The 23,756-nt window shown below is 39.6% G+C and overlaps 1 protein-coding gene across 1 annotated transcript in view; it reads right to left on the reverse strand.

The window, feature by feature from the left end:
* Window positions 1-9,771: 9,771 nt before the first annotated feature.
* PDZRN4 (PDZ domain containing ring finger 4) overlaps window positions 9,772-23,756 on the reverse strand; it is a 235,540-nt gene continuing 221,555 nt past the window's right edge. The window contains exons 8-10 of the mRNA XM_063396633.1: window positions 21,374-21,475; window positions 17,809-17,925; window positions 9,772-11,876 (exon numbers count right to left, since the gene is read on the reverse strand). Of these exons, the coding sequence (XP_063252703.1) occupies window positions 10,350-11,876; window positions 17,809-17,925; window positions 21,374-21,475 (1,746 nt within the window). The 3' untranslated portion in view covers window positions 9,772-10,349. The remainder of the gene's footprint in view (window positions 11,877-17,808; window positions 17,926-21,373; window positions 21,476-23,756) is intronic.

Genomic DNA, 23,756 nt, shown 5'->3' on the forward strand with positions numbered 1-23,756 from the left:
GCTGATCCTGACTGAGAGCATTCTGGCTCCATTGTCTTTCTTCCCTCATCAAGTATTTATACACATTGATTAAGTCCTTCTGAGACTTCTCTTCCCAGGCTGAATTGACAAAGCTGTCTCAGCCTGTCCTTTTTTGACAGGTGCTCCAGTCCCTTAATCATGTGTATGGGTCTTAACTAGACCCAGCCTAGCATGTCCATGTATGTCTTGTGGGGGGAACCCAGTACTGGATATGGCACTCTCCACTGACATGGACAGGGCACGTTTCTGGCTCATGTTAAATTTAGTGTACACCAGGATTTTTAGCAGAGCTGTTATCTGTACAGATGGCCTCCAGCATACACTGGTGCACAGGCTTAGTCCTCCCCAGGCTCAGAGCTTGGCATTTCCCTTTGTTGACATTCAGGAGATGCCTGTTGGTCCATCTCTCTAGCCTGTGCAGGTACCTCTGCATGGCAGCACAGGCACCTGGTGTGTCAGCAACTCTTTCCACATTTGTACAGTTTAAATGTGCTGAGGGTGCACTCTGCCACATTGGCCAGGTAACAAATGAAGAGTTAAGCAGAGGGGAAATGGCTAAGGAAACTTTATGGCTTTTGTCACTATATTCTTCAAAGCCACAAATCTAGTTGAGCTTACCCTGCCTGGACCCTGATTGCTTCTCTACTGAATGCCAATCCACTGGACTTATACAGGTCCATGAACCCATGTAGGTCATGAAATTTGGTGATGAAAATTGTGCAATTTCAGTGGTCTCCTTCTGCAAGCAGAGGGGACCTTTCATCCATATCCCTTCTGCACTCTTAATGGGATAATGCAAATATTCTCCTGCTGTGAGGGATGCTTCTCCTCTCTTCTTTCATGGATTATTGTGTCCTTGGTGCCTCACCCATCAAGTACCCATCACAGTAACACACTTCCCTGTAATATTTTAAGGGAGTTAAGTTAAAGAAGCCCATTTTGCCTTGAACAGTACTTTTGCCAATGGGCATAAAGCAGTGTATTTATATGATATGTGATATGTTTTATCTTTGACATTTTATATCTTAACATTTTCCACCAAAAACTGCTGCAGTTACAGTAGGTCCCACTGTGGCATGGTGAGGAGCCACTGTGGATGAGAGTCTATGCAGGGGGCTGTAAGCACTGTAAGCACTGTTGCTTCTGTACAAATACAGCCTCCTGCAAATTGGTGCTTTGGTACTAAGCTGTGGTCACCAACTATGTGGTAGAAGATTCAAGAAATCACTTTCTTTATCCTTAAGTGCTGAAATTACTGCTTCCATCTTCCAGCTGCAGAACACTGCACCATGTTTATTCTTCAGCATCACCATGAGTAAAAGAGACCACCACAGCATCTGCTACTCCTCATCCTTCTTACTCCTCATGCCTTGACCTTAGTGGTTCATGGAAGCTAAGCTAAGGTAAGCTGATTTTTTTCATTAAAAGTTCTTAGGCCATGCTCATGAGGAGTTTTGTATTTCAACTCTGTTTCACTGCTGTGTTCACAACTGAACATTTCTGCACTGTGGCATCCTGCTGAAGGAGAGGATGTGGCTGGCAAGCAGCCCCGCAGAAAGGGATCTGGGGCGTGCTCTTTGGCAAGAGGCTTGATGTAAGTCAGCAGAGTGCTCTGGCAGTCAGGAGGACAAACTCCTTCCTAGGATGCATCAAGCACAGCATCACCAGCTGGTCAAAAGAAGTGATTATCCCACTGTATTCAGCACTGGTGTGGCCTCACCTGGAGTGCTGTGTGCTGGACTCCACAACTCAAAGATAAGGCGAAGGTACTCAAATGTGTCTGAAGGAGAGCAACAAAGCTGATGAAAGGGCTGGAAGGAATGTACTGTGAGGCATGGCTAAAGGCTTTGGGTTTCTCTAGTTTGGAGAAAAGGAGGTGGAGGTGTGACCTCCTGTTTTCTACAGCTTCCTTAGTAGAGGAGGTAGAGAGGGAGGCTGTAGCTCATTTCTCTGGGATCCAGTTATGGGGCATGTGGGAATGGTCTAACACTGCACCAGGGAGGTTGAAACTGGACATTAGGGATCATTTATTTACTGAGAGGATGGTCAGACACTAGGCTTCCTAGACATATGGTCCATGCCTCGATCATTTGAACAATGCCCTACATAGCATGCTTAAACTTTTGGTCAGCCCTGGATTGGTTGGTCAGCTGGACTAGGTGATGGCTGTAGGTCCCTTACAACTGATACCTCCTCTCCCCAACTCCTCAGGGCCTCACATGCTTTGATGTTATTTTCATAAACCTCCTGTTAGGCAAGCAGCAGCGTTCTTTTCTCTCAATGAAGCAGAACTGGAATTCATTGAGATTAACCATGATAAATCCACATCTTATCCCTATCAGTGTTTTCAGAGGAACTGGGAAATGAAATGGCCACATGGTCAAAGTGTCTTGCTGAGGCTCCCAGGATGCAGTGAATCTCCTTTCCTTCTAAAAACATTCAGGTCAATGTCAGTATCCCCTTTTTGTGAAAGCCTCTCATAGCCTATCCTTTTGCTCCACGATGGCTGCAGTGTTTGCCAGTGCAAACTCAGCCTTTTGACTGAGCTGTCATTCTCCATCATCCAGCTAACACAGTGATTTCTGTATTATAGACCCATTATTTGACACTGAAGATACCTGGTTAATACATTAGCTAAAGGGATACTGAGAATAGTATGCTGCCTTTAGTGGGGAATATTGGATGCTTTTGTCTTTGAAAAGTCCCACTGGTCCTTCCTTTGTGAATGGCTGTAAATTGCTTACTGGAACTAAAATGACACTTTTTGTCCAATTCTTTCTTGATTTTACCCACGAGGTACATAGAACCAGTTGATTGAATCACTCGGTGTTTTCTCTGTCTAAGACAGACAAATGTGTCTCTCAGCATATGCATTTAGGATTCTTTAAAAACAGGTGGAAGAGGAACATTTCATACACAGTTACCTGTTTTATATCCATTTTTTTGAAAGGTATTAACATACTTTAAGACAGGCTTTTTTTACTTTGCTAAAGCTATATAAAAGTTAGAGGTCCAGCTTGAATTAGTTGGACAAATGCATTCCATAGAATATCCTTACTAAAGACAGAAATCAGCTGTCTTTTGGAGGTATCTCCTCTGTGTTCCTGCAGCTAACTTAAAATCTTAACCTAGATGGCTAATTTAACTAGTATCCCAATTTTGAACTCATTACACTCAGGGGAGGTGATATCCACCAAAGCCTGCAAAAACTTTCAAATTTTTTTTTCCTTTAGGCTTTTTCTCCCTTTTAATTTTGCAAATTCTGAGGAACATCTTGTTTTTAGAGAATCCAGAGATTATGATAGTACAAGAGCAAGACAAAAGAAAAGAACAATGCTGACTTCTTTTTTCTCACTCCCAGACTTCCCAGTAAGCATACACTTGTTTGGTAGTGAGAGCCACTGTGAATCTACTTCCATTCCTCAGACAATGGGAGTGCAAAACAAGCAGTGGCTGTTAATCCTTTCACACCAGTAGAAATGGTGGGGCATTCAAATTTGTACTGAAAATGGAGATGAGGTAAAAGATGAGACATTCCATAAATATAAACCCTTTAAAATAAAATAATACAGATGACATAAAAGTGTAAAAATTGTTACTGACATGAATAATTCACTAACTATTGAATGCTATAAGTCATCAACTAATGTGTATTATGTGCCATTTAATAGTGGATATATCTGAAGAAATATGGAAATTGGAATACTTTAATAACTTTATATATGAAAGATGATGAGACTGCCTAAATGATTAAGAGGAAGATATGTTATAATGAACTAAAGCCACTCGAGTGTAAGGTAATTTTAATTCAAATCTCCATCTGCTTATGTATAATTAAGACTCATTTAACAAGTTAATGCCTAACAGAGAGAACTGATAAGTTTGGTATTAAAGAGCTTAAGAGAAGTAAATTAAACTGTCGAGTTTGAGGAGCTTTCATTTGAATTCCCTGTACCTAACCAAAACTTCCAGTTACATTTCTTTACCCTGATTATGCAGCCAGGTACCAAATTTGGGGAGGAAAAGGAGATGAAAAACATAATATCTTTGTTATATTTTCATTTTAAATATCATGTCAAGTCAGGAGTTTGGCGGCATCTTTGCTCATATGAATATTTATAGTGTACAACCTGTTCTCCATATAGTGTCTATGCACCATTAAGAAGATATTTTTCATTCCATCAGAAAAATTTATACATTGCAGAGATTGCCAATGGGGTTAAATAACTTATGAATATAAGAGGATTGCCTTTGATGTGCAAAGAAAGTAGTATTTTCATCAGTGGTAAATTTTACGTGCTATTCACCCACTTAACTTTTTCTTTCAGTCTTTCTCTAAATATCTTTCCTGCAAGGTCCAGTAGTCAAAACAGTGGCTTCAACCTTTTCATCTTTCATCATGAAATTTTAATTTTCATCTTTTGGCTTCTTCTCCACTATCAAGATGAGAGTTTCCTATATTCACTTCATACTTAAAATTCTCTGTGTGTTCCATTTTTTTTTGTCACTGGAGCCAGACATCAGCTTTGATTTGCTCCTAGTGCTCTGGAATAAGTTAGACACTTTGGGGAATGTACTGGAAGAACAAATACCACAGTATGTCTAATGTTTATTGCAGTGCAGATGCTCCCAAGTGATGACAAAGTATTAAAGCTATGGGGTTTGATAACCAACACCTGATCACAATAAATGCCTGCATAGACACTGCACTAATTGAAGTTTACTGTTTTGTTCCTAGGCCAAAACAGACTTTAGCATCACTCTGGTTTAGTATCAGTCTAAGTGCAGAAAAAATAGGGACTAAATTTTTAAAAATCTATTAAAGATCAGGACCAATGTCTTATTTCTCAAATTGAGATTTGGGCAACAGAGGTTCTTAAAATTTTACAGCAAGTGAAATACATCCTTATCTATATATCCACAGAGTAACACAATTTACTGTTTGTTGCAAGTCTCTTCATTATAAAAGCAATTGGGTTAATATACATTTTTGTATGTGTATCTCACAAATAAGGGAGCATATGTTTTAAAAGGTCTTTCTTTCCTCCTACATTTAAAAACGCACTTTGTACTGAGCCATCACCAAAGACATTTGCAACACTTCATTAGAATGAACTTCAAGTGGCATAGGAAATGTACCAAATGAACCACCTAAGTTGACTACAGATGAAAACTTACAGTTACAGTCAGACAAAGGTCTCCATTTGTGTTCATAAGCTGATCCATGAGAAAATATATGGCTTCTTTTAGTGAAGTCCCCCTTCAACATTTATTACTTTTCAAGTTCAGAAGTCTTGCTTCCAGAAGGAAAAGGACAAGGACAAGGACAAGGACAAGGACAAGGACAAGAAGGTAGGTTAAAAGTGCAATTTGAGCTTAGAGAGCCAGGCAACTAAATTTTTAAACCAAAATTTAAAATCCAAGGGAAAAAAAAAAAAAAAAAAAGTCAGAAGCTCATACCTAAGCCATGAACTAGTCTGGATAAGGAGGAGGCCAGCATCTTTGTGAAGCATTACTGATGGTCCTTCCCTGGTACCTGAGTGTATCCCAGAATGCATTGTAATCTCCTGGATGACACTGTCAAATTACAGATTTTTGTATGCCAGAAGGACATTTTTGTTTTGGGACATCTTGTACATTTACTGAAGAAAGAAGCTATCAGTAGGGAAGATTGTCATGAGACAGACTAATTAGTGAGTAAGGACTCAGTCCGTCTCCATGGTCTAGTGCCTGTGAAAAGCAGCACACACTTTCTACTTTTCAGTTCCTATGAGTTGTAAGCCATATGCCTGTAGCTCAGCCCCACTACCACAGCTGTCACAGCCAGGATGGCACATGAGCATATAAGACAATCCTTGCTTTCTTTGAGCTGTATCTAAGCAATCCTTACAGCAGAGTAATTTCACTTCTTAATCTTGCAGGTATTGAGGTTCTGAACACAAATGCCATTTTTTCCTGGCTCAGAACCAGATGAACTGGGCAAGAGAAGCCAAGATCCTTAATTGCCAGGAACAGGAAAAGCTGGACATGGCTGAAGGCTCTGAGAGTTGAGAGGTGGACCCTTTTCCCAGAAGGACAGGAACACACTCACTCCCAAGAAGGGCCAGGGACTATATACTTGAGTTTGCTGCCTTGCCAGATGCATCCCAAATCCCAGGCTGCACCTTATCGCAGAGGTGTCAACCAAAACCTCTCCATGTCCAGTAGCTGACCTTAGAGTAAGATTAACAACATCTGAAAATCAGGGCAAAATCTGTACAAGTCTTATAAATGCAGTAATTGCCATTCAAGCATGTGAAATGCTCCTCTTTAAACAAACATGTTTCAGAGCAAAGGCATTTAAAGATAATAAAACCTGATCATGATCCCTCTACAATATCCTTTCTCCTCCTCCAGGTATTAGCCAGCTGGCCTCTCTGAGAGTAACAGCATCAGGTTTCTGACAGCTGTTCTGTGTTGCTGTAGCCAAATGGCAGCTCCCACCATCTTCATTTTATCCTCGTTCCTGAAGAACATTTAACACTCTGAAAAAGCAGTGAGTGCACAAAGTTGATACTAATAGAGCACTTAGCACATACATGTTTGTGATCAACCGTATAAAGGTTAAGAATCTACAGCAATTCCAGCTTTGAACCAGGAAATATTTTAGCATAAATGCCACATCATGAAAACAAAAGTACTATTCTATAGTTTGTAACAAGAAATGGAGGTTGAAAATTAATATTTGTTAAACAAAAACAAATGAAAAAAGTCAAGCATCATGATAATAATGGATAATTAAATCCCTGTGAGTCCAGAAGGTGTAATGCTAAAGCTGTGTCATCTCTTGTGAGGTCCTTGTGCCCTTTCACAAGGCAATGTATCAAGCACAGACTAGATTTCATCTCTGATTGCTTGTGGTCAATTCCAATAATATTACCAGTCTCTTTCTTAATTAAAAAAAAAAAAAAAATTCGCAGATTTAGTTTATTTTCATTCTCATATCCTTTTCCGTTTTAGGATACTTATGTCATGATTCATCACAGATTGTAACCTTACTTATGGTGAGCAGTGCTCCTAAATCAGTTGGCAATACAGTTGTCAAGTGGCACAAGTATTTTTAAAAGGCCATTTTGTTGGCTTCATAGGAAAAATTACCTCCCACTGGTCTCAGCTGGGTACCAGTGTTGGGGTAAAGATGAGTGGGACATTAACTCCTTTCCCAGCAGTGATGTGGCCATGGTAACATATCCATGCAGCTACTCTTCCCTGACTTTTGCTCTTTATCTCAGAGCAATCCTGCTAAACAAGATCTGGTCTTGTTCCAGTTGGAAGGCATTTTTATGTTCGTCCATATGAAAAAAATCCTCAACAGACAAGTTTTAAAAGATTTATAACAGCATAAAAAGCATTTTGTTCCTTCTCTTTTAATTTGCCTTAGTGCTAAAATGTTATTTTCCTCCTTAAACAGTACGACATTTTGAAAAAATATATTCAGGAATAAACCTGCATGTGGGACATCAGCACTGGATTTCACTGATACAAACCTGCTGGAATGAGAGAGTGCAATGCTGAGTCCTGCCCTGCAGAGAAACCAGCTGTGAACAGTAAAACAGAGAAACCAGAGCAGAGAACAGTAAAACACTCACATGCCATTCAGCCCCTGCACACCACCACCCTGGGTGGCCCTGCAGCCCTGCTCTGCGGCTCCGTGGTTATTTTCATGCTAGCAGGAATGATCAAGGCATTTCATCAGGCAATACAGAATACTTCTCCCCAAAACTGCCCAGAGAAAAGGGCAAATGACACTTAATAACTGCAGTTAAAAAAAAAGGAGAGAAAACTGCGGGCTGCTCGAAACTGCCCAGACTAAGGATTAGGTAGGGACATGATATTTCAGCAGGTGAAGAAGAAAGGAGAAGGTAGCTGGGCTCTGGCATGCATGTGCTGAGCTAGAAATCACATCACATATGCTACCAACAGTGTCTCTGTATCACCTCTTGGTTTTATCTTTTGTCTTACTAGATTTTGACAGATATCAGATTTGGACACATTTCCACTTAACAGCCTATTAGTACACTATAAATATTGTTTATTCTTTATTTGTTTCTCTAATTATTGCTTAGCTCCTCCCCTCCACTTAGTCTCCCCACCGCACCACCCTCCAGTTAGGACTTTTCTCTAATTAGACATGGATTTTCCTAGTTTTATTTCTCAGTGATGAAATAATGATATTACATTTTCTGAATATTCACGTTCTCCAAATTTGAGTTTCACACTAGCTTGATGGGAGCTCTGAGTCGTGATTTAATAATGCAAATAAATCAGTAAGTACCATATCTAAGGGAAAGACATAACAGCCATTGTCTTGAGCTGATAGCAGCTCAACTCAGATTAGGAAGGAGACCTGTATTTAAGTGTGATTACTGAAATGAAATAAGGGAAACAGTCAAACCTCTGTGCTGTGATGTCTCCAGAAGAATGTGTAGCTTCCTAAAGGACTTAGGTTGGTCAAAGACAATTCCTAGGCTCATCTGGAGAGACAATCTGGTATCAGCCCCATGAAACAATACTGTATGAGACCCTATGATCCTTTCTGAACAGGAAGTCCAAACTTTTTCTAATTTAACAGAAAACAGTGGAGGTGTTTTTCCATTGAGCCTGAACAGACATGTGTTTAGTGAGGATTTAGCATGATATCTCTCTGAGTCCTGAAAAGAAATTTTACGATTATCAAACTGTGAACCATCAGTGGCATATAATTTTCCTAAGCACTTGGAAAGCACTCTTCTTATGGTATTTATATGACTGGAGATGCAAAGAACAGTGCCAATGTCAACTAATGCCAAAAGTGCTTAAAAAGCAAATGAGTGATTCCCAGAATTAGGTAGTTTGGAAATATAATGTGCCCTTCTGCAACTTTAATAATATATTTAAAAGAGTGGTGCCAAGTGACTTCAGCACCTAATCCTGCTATGGAAAGCACTACAATCAGTTAGGAATTGCTGTGAGTCAAACACAGGGACAATGAAAATGGAGTTATTAGGCCAGGTCTTCAACCCCACTGACTGCCCAAGATTAGTCATTTCAGCTTGCTCTAACTCACTGGGCTGCCAGCAGCAGCAGCAGCTCAGAAGATGCGCCAGTGGCAGCAGAGGTGCCTCTGCTGCATGGAGAGCCAGGGAATCCATCAAGCACCCAGACAGCAAGTGCCATTGCTCCTGAACTCCAGCCAGCTCCCACTGAGGCTCTTTTAAATGACTTGGATGCTCCTCAACAATCATTTTACACCCCTAACTCAATTAGTTGCTTTTCATTCTCTGTTTTTCCTTAACTCGCATTCCATGAAAATGGAACTCATGCTAGTTTTTCTTGCATGAGATTTGGCTCAAAGTTAGGCCTATGCTGTGTTCATGTTTTGTACGTGTAGAACAAATAGTGACCTCAGCCAGGGAGAGGACTCATGGCAATTACCTAACATCTTACAACACAGTAATACATCAATGAATCATTTAACTATCTAATAATAGCAGGTAAAGAAAAGCCAGAAAAGACCCACTCATTCCATGTGCTCTGCAAAATTAAAAGCTAGTTCATAAGAAATATCCTATGGAACTATGTCCTTTGTTCTTTAAATCTCTATATGCTGCAAATAGTATGTGCAGTGAAATGGCTTACACTTAATGGCAAATTCTCAATCTAAATAAAACAATGCTTGGGGTTTTTTTTCTTAAAGATAAGCAATAATTTATTTCTCTTTCATCTTCACAATTATCACACACTGCCCAGCTACAATACCAATGCCACTACATAACACAGGAGAATTGCCCATCTACATTTTACTTGGACAAATACAATTACAATTTACAGATTAAATGTACTGTAAAATATGCAGTTGGAAAAATGTCATTCTTATCTATATGATGGGATGTGGCATATGTTTTATGAACAGATTCAATCTAAGATGTAAAACTTCAAAACTTGTTAAGCCAAGGATACAGTATAAAGCATTTTGGTTTGTTATTGTATTGTTACTAAAGTAGAAAAAGCAAAATTAGAGAAATAAATCCAGATCTTAAGTTACAGGATATGTGTTAGGTTAAGAAATTTTTTGCTTTACTTTTCTATTTTTTTTCTACAAATGAATAGTATGAATATATTGCAGGATAAAGAAAGACTGCCAGATAAAGGAGGTACTGTTATATGAAAAACAAATGAAAAATACCAGGTCATTTTGCTTACAAAAAGATCAAACTATAAACAGTCACAAAATATATAAAAATGCCACATTGAACGAGGCAATTGTACTCTACCTAAACTGGTAGTATACTCTCTGTTAGAAGTTGTGTTCATACAGTAGTAACTGATAAAAAGGCATTGTGCACTCTTGTGCCATCTGGGGATTTAGCACCATGTGTCATCAGTTCTTGTATTGTCATCCAGTTGTCCAAGATTTTCTTGTTTCTCTTTTTCATCATCTTTTTGTGACTCAGTTCAATAATGTTGATTTCTTTCTTGCCCTCGCTCCCACTCTGTGGACTTTCCTTAAGACACTCCAGCCTGCTCCTCATCATGAACTCCCGCCGCCTCCTCTGCTCCTTAGCGCGCACCAAATGTTGCTTCCGCTCTTCTTTGCTCCAGTAGCGACCCATCTTCATCTCACTCATTGTATCATCGTCTGTCGTCATTCCACTGCGCTCCTCTTTAATTTTTAAGGCACGTTCCTTCAGGATCCTGTCTCGAACTGGTCTCTTTGTGATGTACCTCGTCCCATCACTCCTTATTTTCACTTTCCATTCCATCTTGGGCTCCACACACTTCTGCGAGTCTTTGCACATGCTCACCAGGCTGAGCTGGCTTTGGGCATACTCCACAGCAGACTTCTGCTGGATCAGTTGCATATAGCTTTGATAATGCTTTGCATGAGCAGGTATGTTCCCATACCTGTAAGAAGAACTGTGGTATGGAGACAAATAGGGAATGTGCTCGCTGCCTTGCCTTTCCTGGTCTGTGAATTTGCTGCTGTCTGATGCCAGCACTGCATTCTCAGAAGCACTGTTTTGCTCAGTGGACTTGGTTTTGGCTGAGGTTGTCTCCCTGTTGCTTTGTCCTGAGGGTGACTGATTAGCAACAATTGTGGTCCTCAGGTTTTTCCTGTTGGTTATGCTGATCACCCTCTGGAGAGAATTATCAGGGGATCGCTCCACAGTCAGCGGAGTGCTCCTGCAGCTTTCGGCAGTGTTGTAGGCACTGGAGCTGTCCTTGTCAGACTTCTCAGGGTGCTCCATGATGTCATCCAGTTTGCCTCTTTGTACCTCTGTGCTGGTGTTATAATTCCTGAAACTTTCATCATGTAAAGTCCAAATGTCTCCATAGTGATCTCTCACCTTTTGGAGCCGGTGAGCTTGCATAATATTCTGGCATTCAAGTTCAATGTTCCTCAGTTCCTCATTGAGTAGCTGCAGCTCATGTTCCACTCCATCTTGCTCTCTTCTGTTACATTCTATCATGCTGCTTGAGTAATAAAGGTCATACTCCCCATGGTTTCGAATCTTGCACTTCAGTTCCAACAGCTGCCGAAACCTTTCACATTCCTCCTCTGGGTTTCCTATGAAATCAGATTCAATGTATTCCCCAGACACAAAGCTTCCATTGCACTGGAGCTCAACACTGCCTAATGTATCCTGGCTGTGGCCCAGATCCCGTTTGCTCTGCAGAGGAACACTGTTCTGCTCCTCGGTTGCGTTTTCTTGCTCTGAGCTCTCATCATTTCGGAGACTTTCATCTGTAGGTCCCACCCCACTGTCCTTCTCATGATTGTTGGATGATGAGGTTGCAGTGTCTGTAGTGCCATCTTCCTCTTCATGTTTCTTTGGCTAAAAAAAATGAGTAAACCAAAAGGATTATTAAATGCAGATCCTATTACAGGAGAATATTTTCCAGCTGTTTTGCTTAAACAGCTGGGATCTGATTTAAGCTGAATTAAAATTGATCACTGAACAGCAGTCCTACTGCTCATAGCTTTTAAACATTTCTGAGAGTCATGCTGTGGTTTCCATATTGAGCAAAGAAAGTGAATTACACTACTAGTGACATAGCTTCTAAAGTCTGGGAAGAAGTATTTCCCTCTCTAGCTAAGCCATCTCTTTGCAATGCTTAAAGATAATGATCACCAGATGGTGAGCTGGTTTTGATTCTGGATTATGGCCAGAAACCAGTGGAGCTGAAATCTTCTCAAACTTGAGAGAAAGCCTCAGTACTGGTATCACCTCAAATAAACAGAGCAAGCAGCCAATGAAGCAATGACTCTTACAACCTTACAAAGACTACAGTTTCTTTTTTTAAACAGTGAACTTTTGTTTGCTCCATTACACCCTTCATGGCCCTCTCCTACACTTCTTGTGTTCAGTAGCCTTTTCTGAGAAAGTGTTAATTTCGGATTCTAGGATTTTGCTCAGAAGGACCTCAGTCCTTTTCACCCCGGGAAACTCTTTTTGAAAACTCATTTATTTCATTGTTAGAGTTATGTTCCTTAAAAATAAAAACTGTCTTTCAATATTAAGTGCAGAACAACACTGAATGCTTTGCCATGGGTACAATGTCAAGCTTTTTGACTGCTGATTAACACTCCACTCATTGTACCTCACCTCTCACACATTTATATTCTAAACCTATTTTTATTCCATGGAATGTGAGATAATACCTCTCTGAAGAGACATACGCTTTATTTTTCAAACCAGATAAGCAAGGAATCATGCAGAGTGCAATTTATATGACCAAGTACCTAACTACACACAATACCAACCAAGCACCATGTCTCTTTTAGGAGGTATAATTGCATAATTATGTATAATGACTGTAATAATCAGGAGAGAAAAGAGGTACAGTACACCCAGTGAAACAAAACAAACTTAAAGGGGCCACTGTCATAATTCCCTTCTTATCTACTTTGACAAACAGTACAACAGGATGAAAATGTGTCCCCTTTGTCATCCCTTCTCCTCTCTTCATGTGCACCTCATGATTACATACCCTTCATCTGGTTTCATTTCTTCAACTGCTAGGAAAAAAATAATGGCCTAGTGTCAGAAAAACAAAAATAACCTCCATCCTTAATTCAATGTAAGAGTGGAATAAAGCAAATATTGAAAGAAAAACACCACCAGGAGAATTCAGTGTCTGTGACAAATCAGTTAAAATTTTCTGAAAAGATGCCTTGGGTTTAATTTAGTATCCTTCCAGTTCACCTCCTCCAGGTGTGCTGCTACATGTGCTATTCTGTTCCCTTCTCTCACCTGCATTGGTGCTGCAGCTTGTCTTGATCTCCCCTACCCCAAATCTTTCAGCAGAGAAGTGACTCCAGCCTGGGGAGCTTATACTTCACCCCAGCCACTGCAATGTCCAATCCATATTTCTCAGTGCTCTGGAAAATATTTAACTACCAGTGGAAAGGAGATCAGCTCCACCAGACAATAAGAGAGCAGTGCTGCACCACAGTCAGGAATCTGGGTGCCTATTCCAAATGCAGGGCTCCATTCACATGATCAAACAAGGAGAGTCAGGATCTGCTATTTGACTCTGAGAGAGTGATATAACAGAGTTTGCATCCAAATGAATAAAACTCCAGAGAGGGTGGTTTATGTGTTAGCACAGCTTACAGGAGTAGAACTTCATGATACTTCCTCTGATGTCCTCTGCATGGTACTACACCACTCAAAGCATGTATTTGAGCACTTCTGGAAAAAACCACATAATGAGGCTATTTGTATAGGTGTTGGGAAGAGACTTTACAGTTGAGGCCCATGCAGTCAACACTTTCAGAACTGGTAGCTCTTGTTTTCCACACCACTTTTATCAATAATTTAGGCTTTGCCTCTTCAGCTTGATTTATACTGACTGAATGTAATACACTGCCATCTACTTAAGTTACACCACCCAGAATTAACATGCACGCACAAAAGATGTAAACAAAGCAAACCCCATCTTTTGAGTCAAGTAGAAACCAGATGATCTGATGAAATACAAGTATCTATAGTACAGGCATCTGAATGTCAGATAGTGACTTTGGGTTCCCTCAGGAAAAAACAAGTGCCTATACAATCAGATTTCTCTCAAACTAAAGCAGATATCCATATCACATTAAATTTTTCCCCAGTATGTGGAAACTTGCAGCTAAGTCAATTAAGAAATGGAAAGTAATACAGATATTTATTGTACTGCATGTTTTTGAGATATATTTTATTAAAAAATCTGTTATGACTTAAGTAAGGTAGCCCCTGGCATTTTTTTCCTGGAAACTTCATGCTTGTCAGAGTTCCTAAACATGTACAGACTGAGCAGTCTTTTACAGCATGAGATAATTTTAATTTTACTTTGAAAGATAACAAGCCTAATTCCACATTACAACTCTTCTGAAAAACAAGAGAGAATCCACAATTTTCAGTGTGTTGCTTTTTTTGGTGTTACCTACTATCTATTTCAAACAAAGTGTTTGTTTTCAAACACACATTGTCAATCTCTTCTACAATTACTTCTGTTTGAAATACCAAAGGGCTCCTTAGGCCTCATCTTTGCAGTGAGAACTCAGATAATGAGAAGGTAAACCCAGCGGTGTGTACAATCAAGCAATAAATGAACCTCAAAAGATTCTGCATTTCAGCTCCAGCAAGAATTCCTGCCTATAAAATGGCTAATTTTGCAGGAATTCAGGCATTGTTCTATTGTTTTACAATTTATGATGTATATTGGGACTCAAAACTCAGACTGCTACTAAAGTCTGAATGCAGTATGATTTAGTCGAAGGCTCTAACAAACACAGCTGGGCTCTCTGGTCAGTCTCCGACAGTGAGAGGGAGACTGGTCAAAAGGAGAGCAATCTCCAGTGGCAGGCTAACCATGAGGTAGTCAAATCATAAGGGAAATTTGGAACTGATTTCAGTGGTTCACTAAAAGGGAAAATACTGTTCTGCAAACAATGCCGGTCTTTTAAGACAGGCTTCTCTCAAATCTCTCAAAAAGGATTTTCCCCCAGATATTTTCTCTGTATTTCAGCTTTGCATAAGCTAGAATATTTTTTTTTATCCAATTCTTTCTTCTTCTTAATAGGTTCTGATATATTCCACGATACCAGTAAGAATTTCTGCATGGGAAATGTATGGTATTCTTCTGAAGATTATCTCTGCTGCACAATGAGCCATCGTGTTGTAAAGGGAAAGGAACACAATGAGTTATAAAAAATGGAGAATTACATCTTTCCTTGAGGCTTATTGGACTATTCCATACAGAGAAGATACAATTCTTGATTGAATTCTACAGAGTAGGTCAAAAAACATACAGAAAAGACATGACTATCTACTTGACTCCTGTATTACAAACTGTACCAAATTTTTTTATGACAACTCACATTAAATGTTAAATTGGCATTTTGTAAAACAGACTTGTATTTGGAAGGATATTCTGATAGAGAGTTTATTCATTCCTGCAGCTCTTGAGATTCATAATGACAGATGACAATGAAGCCAGAGGACTAAGTTTTTGTTCACAAAAATCAAGGCTGGTCTCCATGGCCAACCAGGGAGCTTGAAGATACTCAAATTGGCCACTGGCAGCTGCAATGAGAGTGGTTTCATAGCTGGAATGGATGGTGTGATTCCCCTCAGGAAACTGCTAGATTTCCCAGCCTAACAAGGAGTAAAGAGCCAGTTTTCTGACTTGACGAGTCACTACACAGAGTCTAGAGGGACAGTAGCTGTCACCAATTACTGACGCCCCATTACACACCAAGCTGCATTTGGTTGATTCGATTACTCATCAGAAGGGCAAGGAAATGTCTGGCTGTCCTAGAATTACTTCAAGCAATGCAATGTCAGATACTGACAGATCACAAGTGACCACAATTTTTTTCCAGTGTAGTGTTCTCTTACAGTAATAAAAAATCCCAATAATGAAAAAAAAAAAAAAAAAAAAAAAAAAAAAAAAAAAAAAAAAAAGATTCCAGTGGGGAATAAACAATTTCAATGGGTTCTGTGAAAGCACATCACAGAATATAAGTGTTTACTAATTAACACTATCAACCCAAATTCACCAAAAAAAAAAGCCAAAGCTGGACAAGAACTTTGCAGTGGAAGGTCACAATTGTAAGGTGATTTCAGAGATCCCAACATGTAATGTGAGGGCCTAACAGGAGTTTATAGATAGACTTGTTCAAGAATTTCTGCCAGAACTGGGGGGTTGTGTGAAAATGTTACCATGCAAATGAAATTGTTTGCAAAGAGCAAGTGGTTTTTCTGACAGGAATTATTTGGTATCCAAGCTAAAATTTTGGTTAAAACAATAAACAAGATGCCATGTATCAGCTGAAAGTAGCTAGCAGCGTAGCACTTAGCACATTTAACCTCGGAAACTGAGGCTTGGCTCACTGCCTGGAAAGGAGAGTCACAACTAAAAGACTTGTAAAAATCCTGTTACAAGGCTCCCTTCCCCCCAGCCCTGGAGTTATTCCACTTTGTGTAAATAATTAAATGCTTATAAGATCAAATATTTTAATCTGATCTATCATATTTCAGATAATTGACTTAATTATCCTGTCAGTGTCTCTGTCACAATGAATATTTCATTGATATACAAGGAAGAGCTTTACTATGAGCTATCATCTACTCAGTGATACTCAGTCTTGACCCAGTGTCAAGGCTGAAGGGGAGGTCAGGAGGAAACAGACTAAATACACATTCAGACCCCCAGTGTGGACCAAGCATTGAGGCATTTGAAGCCAAAGAAGCTCTCTGGTTTCCAGAAAAGAGAAGGCTCTCATAGTCTTTCTCCTTCTCTTCACTTCAAAGAAAAGTGCCTCAGGCTGTCTTTCTGAGCAATTCAGGATGGGGAAAAAATGGTAAGTCACAAAGTTTCTCCCCAGCTGCATAAATCCAGAAGCCAGGAGAAGTTGAATTTTATTTCTTTGGCTGCACACAGGTGTGCATACTAGCAGATCATCTGATCCAGGAGTGAGTACTTACACCTTTCACAGCAATGTACAACTGAGAAGGCCCCTTGCCGACACTGTATGTTATGTTTGCCACAGTCACACAGCCTACAGAACACATGGGCAAGTAAAAGTCAGGATAGTAGCAAGCTGAGACTATGCTAATAGTAGCTTATTTGTCTCCATTAACAAAACAAATGATGAGCTGTGCGCTGTCGATGTAGGAGAAATACATTCACATTAACAAAACACCTGTTGTTTATTTAAAAACCTCTTCCATCTTGTTTTGCAAGCTCTCTGGTACAAGGCTGGCTCTCACACTGCATGCATACAACAAGAGGGGCACCTAGCTGAGGTCAGAGGTCTAGGTGCTACACTGATATTCATAGATTTACAGAATATTCTGAGTTGGAAAACATCCCAAAGGGATCATCAAGTCCAACTCTAAAGTTTAAACCCCCATATGGGGACTGAACCCATGACCTTGGTGTTATTAGCACCAGTTTAATAAAAACTGACATGAAGTATAACATCATAAGTCCAAACACTTCAGAATTAATGAAGGAAAGCAATATTATTCCATGTGTTCAGAGAAAAGATGAAATTTGCACTTATCACACCCTCTTAAATTGTTTGTTAACCTGACATACTGGGCCTAAGCATGTATTTTTCTCCTTTTCTTTACATACAGTGTGCCAGAGATCACAGCATTTGGAGAGAGAACTCTATCAAAGCCTTTGACTCCATTTCACAGCACACTGTTTCATTCTCTACTAATAAAAAGGTATACCTAGAAAAATTTCAAATGATATGTTTAGTAGTGGTCCTACCTGCTCCACCTCATTGGCTGTGTACTGCATTGCTTCATTATGCTGCTCTTCCAACATTTCCAAGTTTAACTCCTCTAAGAATTCATTCCTTTCATCATCCAGCCACCCTTCCTCCAGCTGCAAAGAATACATTAGTATGTTATTTTATGTTAGCAAGGACACATGCTAAAATAGAGTAAACCCAAATGGCAATGCTTGACTAGTTCTTTTTATTCTAATGATTCTCTTCAAAAAGCCAGGCAGTAGGAGTTCACGTCTCAAAAAAAAAAAAAAAAAAAAGAAAAAAAAAAAAAAAAAAAAAAGAAAAAAAAAGAAAAAAAAAAAGAAAAAAAAAGGATAAAAAGATGGGATTCATGTCTTTTATCCTTTGGTAAAACAGTATGACTGATTTTCTCTCATAATGAAGGAGACTGCACAGCACAGACATTATTTCCTTTCAAAAGATTATGAAAGGCACAGTGCACAATCCTGAAGCTGTCATGTTCTTTACTACTGAGAGACCCCGCACGGCAAGAATGGCAATGTTGCTAATAGGGCCAGGAAGCAACTGGGCTCTTCTCTCTAACAACCTCCACTCCAGCCCTGCTGCCACCACCTCCCTGGAAACCTTTGGCTGCATTTCTGTCACTATCTTCCCATTGATCTTCTAGGTAAACAAATAAATAGAACCGGGTGATAGAAAGATGAGGTGACTTGAAGGGAGGCAATTTTTGTTCTCCCAGTGTGTCTGGAAGCAAGGCTTATCTGTTTGCTTGTTTTTTTCTTCCCATGTGTAAAACAGTACGTTGACATTTGGTGAAAGCAGTGTTGCAAAAGGACAGGAGGGGATGCTATGTTTTCTGTCAAGTACATATCTCTTCTTAAACCCATTTCACAGCCTTCACATCTTTTGAAACTGATAAAACGGGCACCCTGGCCTAAAACACTGTTTTTGCCATTTTGTTCATGATGCTCATGTGTGCACATGGCACACATCCTTTGTACCTGCAATCCCTTGCCAGATGGCACACTGCATCAGAAAGAAAAACAATGCTCAGTTGCACTCTTGGCTATAATGACAGAATTACAGCAGAAGGAAACACTTAATGTTTTGTCATTGATGAAGGAACCACAGGACGATGGTGATAAAAACATGCTAAAAGGAAAACCCTTAGCATAAGACAATTACAAGACTACCAAGTACTCACGTCCCAAGACAGCAAGAGTGGTGTAGCATGGGCCAACACCTAGGGCAGAATTACCACTGCCTCATAGCCAGGACATGTCTGGTCACAGAAGTCAGCCAGAAAAGTTACACCAAACCAGGATCAGAAGTAGCACTTCAAAGCTCCACAAAGAGTGACTGATGCTGTGCAGTACTTCTAATAGAACACTGGCAGAACTTCACTGTTTCATTAACAAATTTTGATCTGGTTTTGCCCATGTCAACAAATTATTTCCTCTTATAAAGAACATAATAAGCCTTTCATCTCCCCTGGTAAAGCCAGCCATCTATGGTTTGGGATTAGGAGGAGACTTTTTTCCTTGAAGACATATAATTTTCATGCTTGTTCTTAATAGAACTTTCAAACCATTCTAGGAAACATCTGGTACTTTTGTTTACTTGTCTTGTTCACTTTTTTTCCCAAAGAAAGCATGAGCACAGACTTCCTCTGCTGTAAAGGACACAGTTTAATTCACCTCATGTGAAGAAATTGCAGAGATTAATAAATGTGGAGGATGAAAGATTAATCTCACTTGGACAAATCTGCCGATTTGATTGTGGCAGACTCCGTGTAGAACTAATGAGAATGCTTATGTTATGTTACAGCTTTTAAAAGAAAACTAATATGTGCCTTAGCATATATGTTTACACATTCACACGTGCACTACATACACTGTGTACACATTCACAAGTGAGAATGCATCTGTGTGGTGTGCTCCTCTGGTGCTCTGTTTCAAAACTTCATTATTTACTGCACAAGTACATGGTCAGGTGGGTTTTCTTCCCTGTTACTGAGGGAATGTGCTCAGCAGTCACCCTTAAAGGTTGCAATACTGCCATTAACATTCTCTGTCTCGAAATTAAAGCCTGCTTAATCCTGCTGTTTTTTACCAAGTCAAAGCAACACAACTAGCAGAAATCATTTGACAACCTGATCTCTGACCTACTCTAGCTTTTTAATTGGTTTTGTACCTGTATGGTCTTAAAACACATAAATTAACAAAGAAATCCAGCACCAAAGGCCCAAACCTAAACCAAACCACACTTACTACTTGTAAGGAGTATTTGTATGGGAAGCTACATTGGTACACATAAACAATTCCTTGTCTCATACTAATCTTATTATATGGACTCCTTATTTCATGTTGACCAGTCTAAACTTTCTCTGGGCATGTATTTTATAAATGGGTGAGTTTCTGTTCCCTAATGAAAAACAGAATCCTAATGAACAATAGTTGGAATAATATTGAAAAATGTCTTTCAAAATTTCAGCAATTGAGGATTACAATTTTGCAGTATAAAGTGAGGCATATTTTTATTGTACTTTGTCACTGGTTTTATAAGAATTATTTAGCTTCCTGAAAAACATAAAGGATATGAATGCTGAAATTGTAACTCTTTTTCAACTATAGAATTCAAGTAGCAATTCCAAGTGTCACTGAATTACACTGAATTTAATTTATACAGAATATGGAGGTAGTGAGACTGAAAATATCAGAACAATAGCATGAGACAAATGGCAACAACCAACTCTGAATTGTTGGCAGATAGAACAGTGACAATATAATGCCCTTTTGCTTTGCAAAGGCCTACAAATAGAATATATAAAGGCATGTAAAAATAGTAGTCTTCTACCACTCTATCTCTTCTTTATCTGATAATCAACCTAACATCTGTCCCCTGTGATGATATTAAAAATTCTTGGCATGGCAAAATTCTTGGCATTGGCATAATTTTATTTTTAAAACCATAAAAATGTTTCTAAAAGCTCTTGAAAGTGCACCTCCCAAGATGCAGGCATGTTTTTGTGACCAGGGTGCTGTTAAAACAATTAGATTGTCATTTGCTGAATGATACTGTAGTGAAAGTCCCATAATTGATACATACATGAATCATTTACATGCCTGTTTATAACTACATAGCATAAAACAACCCTTCACCAATGAAAAGCTACTGCTTTGTGTAAGTTCATATAAATTATAAACTTCATATAAAAGATAAAATTGATAAATGTTACATATGGGAAATTTATCCCCTGAACAAACCAGAATCATCTAATGAGTAATGCATAGTTTTCAAGTTCTACTTCATATTTTACTAATATCATATTGGTGCTGCCAGCTTTATTTATATACCTGCTCACTCTGCTGGAAAAGAACTTGTTTTGTTTGGGGAAAAGATGTCCTAGTAATATCATATTATTTTCTTTGTTGAATGAAAAAGGGCAAAGCTCTGCAATTAAGTGTTTGCTCTTTTGTCAGTAACTTTGGCATTCCTATTTCTTGGCAGGTCATTATTTCCAGTGACAGTGAATGCATGGTATAACCCAGGTTCTGGCTCAGTGCATCTGTTTAGCCTTACCTGCATCTCTGGCCTCGCCACCAGCAACACAATTTTCCTGCATTCCTCGCTGGAGAGCAATGCCACTGCCTCTTCCCTGTTCTGGACATCTTGGCCATTTATCTAGGAAACAAATGAAAGCGGCACATTAGTTTCTATTTCCACAAAGAAACACACAATAAAGGGCAGATATCAGCTCATTTGTGCTGAATGTATGGACAATGAAAATTGCGCAACGAGCTCGTCTTCAACCCCTCAGCGGTAAGTGCCTTCACTCAATTATGCGCTTACTGTAAGAGCTGTATTGATCGTTGAAGGATGGTGGACATCAGAGGAAGCAGTTATGTTCATAAATGTCCAACCTGTGCCCTGGTAACATACATCTAGCAACACAATTAACCAGCCCCTGACAGGTGACGTTCATCTTTCTCCGTTCAGAGTAATGGAAGTGTCACTCTGAGATAATAGTGCTGGTGGAAGAAGACTGGTAATGCTACAGCTGAAATCAGTCACACTGAATGCTGGTAGAGAGCCAATTAGAGAGCTACAGTATTATCTCTCACCAGGCAATACTTTCAGGCCACTGCTTGTTGCTGCTCCGTTTAATCATTTCATATTTGTGCGGACAGCTTAGTAGCCGATACCACACAAAACATATGTATCCCCCTTACGAGGGGATAATCAAAATAAAAGGGGTTCTTCAATGAAACTCCTCTTTTCTTGCTACCTTTCTCCTAGTCTGTAACCCCATTAAAACAATGAAATCTGTGACTACATGGCAACAAACACGATTTTCATTGTCCAAAAACCATTTATGAGGGAATCAAATAGAATTTTTTTTCCCATATGAATTCAGTTTTGTCCAATTCACAGCACAAGAAGTGGATTGTTCTCATTGTGGCAACAAAACCTCCAAAATTCAGTGTGCTTCAAAAGGAGTGAAAACAAAACTGGGTGTTAGAAATACCTGAATATTTATTGGGGAAAAAAAAATCTTCCAATGGTTCCATTTCAAAGTAGTAGGAACTTGTAGTTGAAAATCAAAGCGAAAGTTGAATTTTGTACATATGCTTGGCCTGAAAGCCCTGATTCAAAAACACAGCTTTAATCCAGATTAAAGAAAATCCCCAATCACCTAACTGGCAGTGGGTGAAATGCCTGAGACCCCTCAAAGCTTAAATGATGGCATAGCTATGGTCTGTGGGAGGCCAGGTAACACAGAGATGCCCTAACCTGAAAGGCAGAGATGCAGCTGCAGAGAGGCTCAGGAGCAGATCTCCAGCCGGCACAAAACACACCCAGACATGGTGGCTGCTCCAGTGACTCCTATCAACTGAGTAACTGCTTGCCATGGAGCCCAGAGGAGGTGGCCAGGCTGTCCCCACACTACCTGGAGGTGGCCACCCCATCCCAGCTCCATTATCATGGGGACAGAGCAGGACTTCAGCCTGCCCCATGGACTGTGCTTAGCCTGGAGGTTCACGGCTAAAAATAGCAGAAGTTTAGGCAACTATCACTAGGACTGCCCTCCTAAAACTTTTGCTTTGTCACATTTCATATAAAGTACCCAGGCAGTTTTTAGATGCTTAGACTGTCAAGGATGGTGGTTTCTGAGAATGAGAAGAGGACAGTTAGAGCCACAAAAACAAGAGGAAACCTGCTGTCATTTTGTGAGGAATACACACAACAGGGCATTCTCTCTATAGTCTTAACCAATGCCACCTGCCACCCACAGAAAACGTCCCTGTACTCAAGGATCTGTATCTATCCCAGCCTCAGAGTAATCCCCCTATAATGGCACCCCATCACCTTCTATTTCTCTGAGCTATCTCATCAATAAAAGGAGATAGAGGGTCAATGTGTTTTCAGATATGAAAGTAAACCCCACATAACTCTCCAGGTATTAACTTTAATGATCAAATTCATAGCTATATATCAGCACTGACATTAAAGTAATGCTCCAGTCCACAAGAAGATAGCAGAATTATCTATGTTTTCTCTCACCCCTGAAGTCTTTACTCAAAATTGAAATGAATTGAATTTCATTAGGAACTGGAGAGTATTTGTTTGAACTGCTGTTGGCTGTCCATCCAGAAATTTCACAAAACAAGGAAAGGAGTGGAAAATGGACCTACTCCCTCTTTCCTTATTTTGACCCACATAGAGTAGGAATGGAAATCTACTTAGTTGAATAAAAACGGACTGTTCTTTCTGATTTTACATAAAGACATGTAAAGCAGTGCCCTAACTTTCCCTCTCCTACATGCAGCCCATGTAATGGTCCTTTCACCCCAAGTCCTGCCAAGGACGTCACTGCCTTCACATCATGGCATTTGTGATTTCTGGTGGAGAATACTACACAGAGAAAACACCAGCAGCTGCCAAGTGAGCCCTTACATTAAAA

This window comes from Prinia subflava, chromosome 4 (assembly GCF_021018805.1).
Source record: "Prinia subflava isolate CZ2003 ecotype Zambia chromosome 4, Cam_Psub_1.2, whole genome shotgun sequence".
NCBI lineage: Eukaryota > Metazoa > Chordata > Aves > Passeriformes > Cisticolidae > Prinia > Prinia subflava.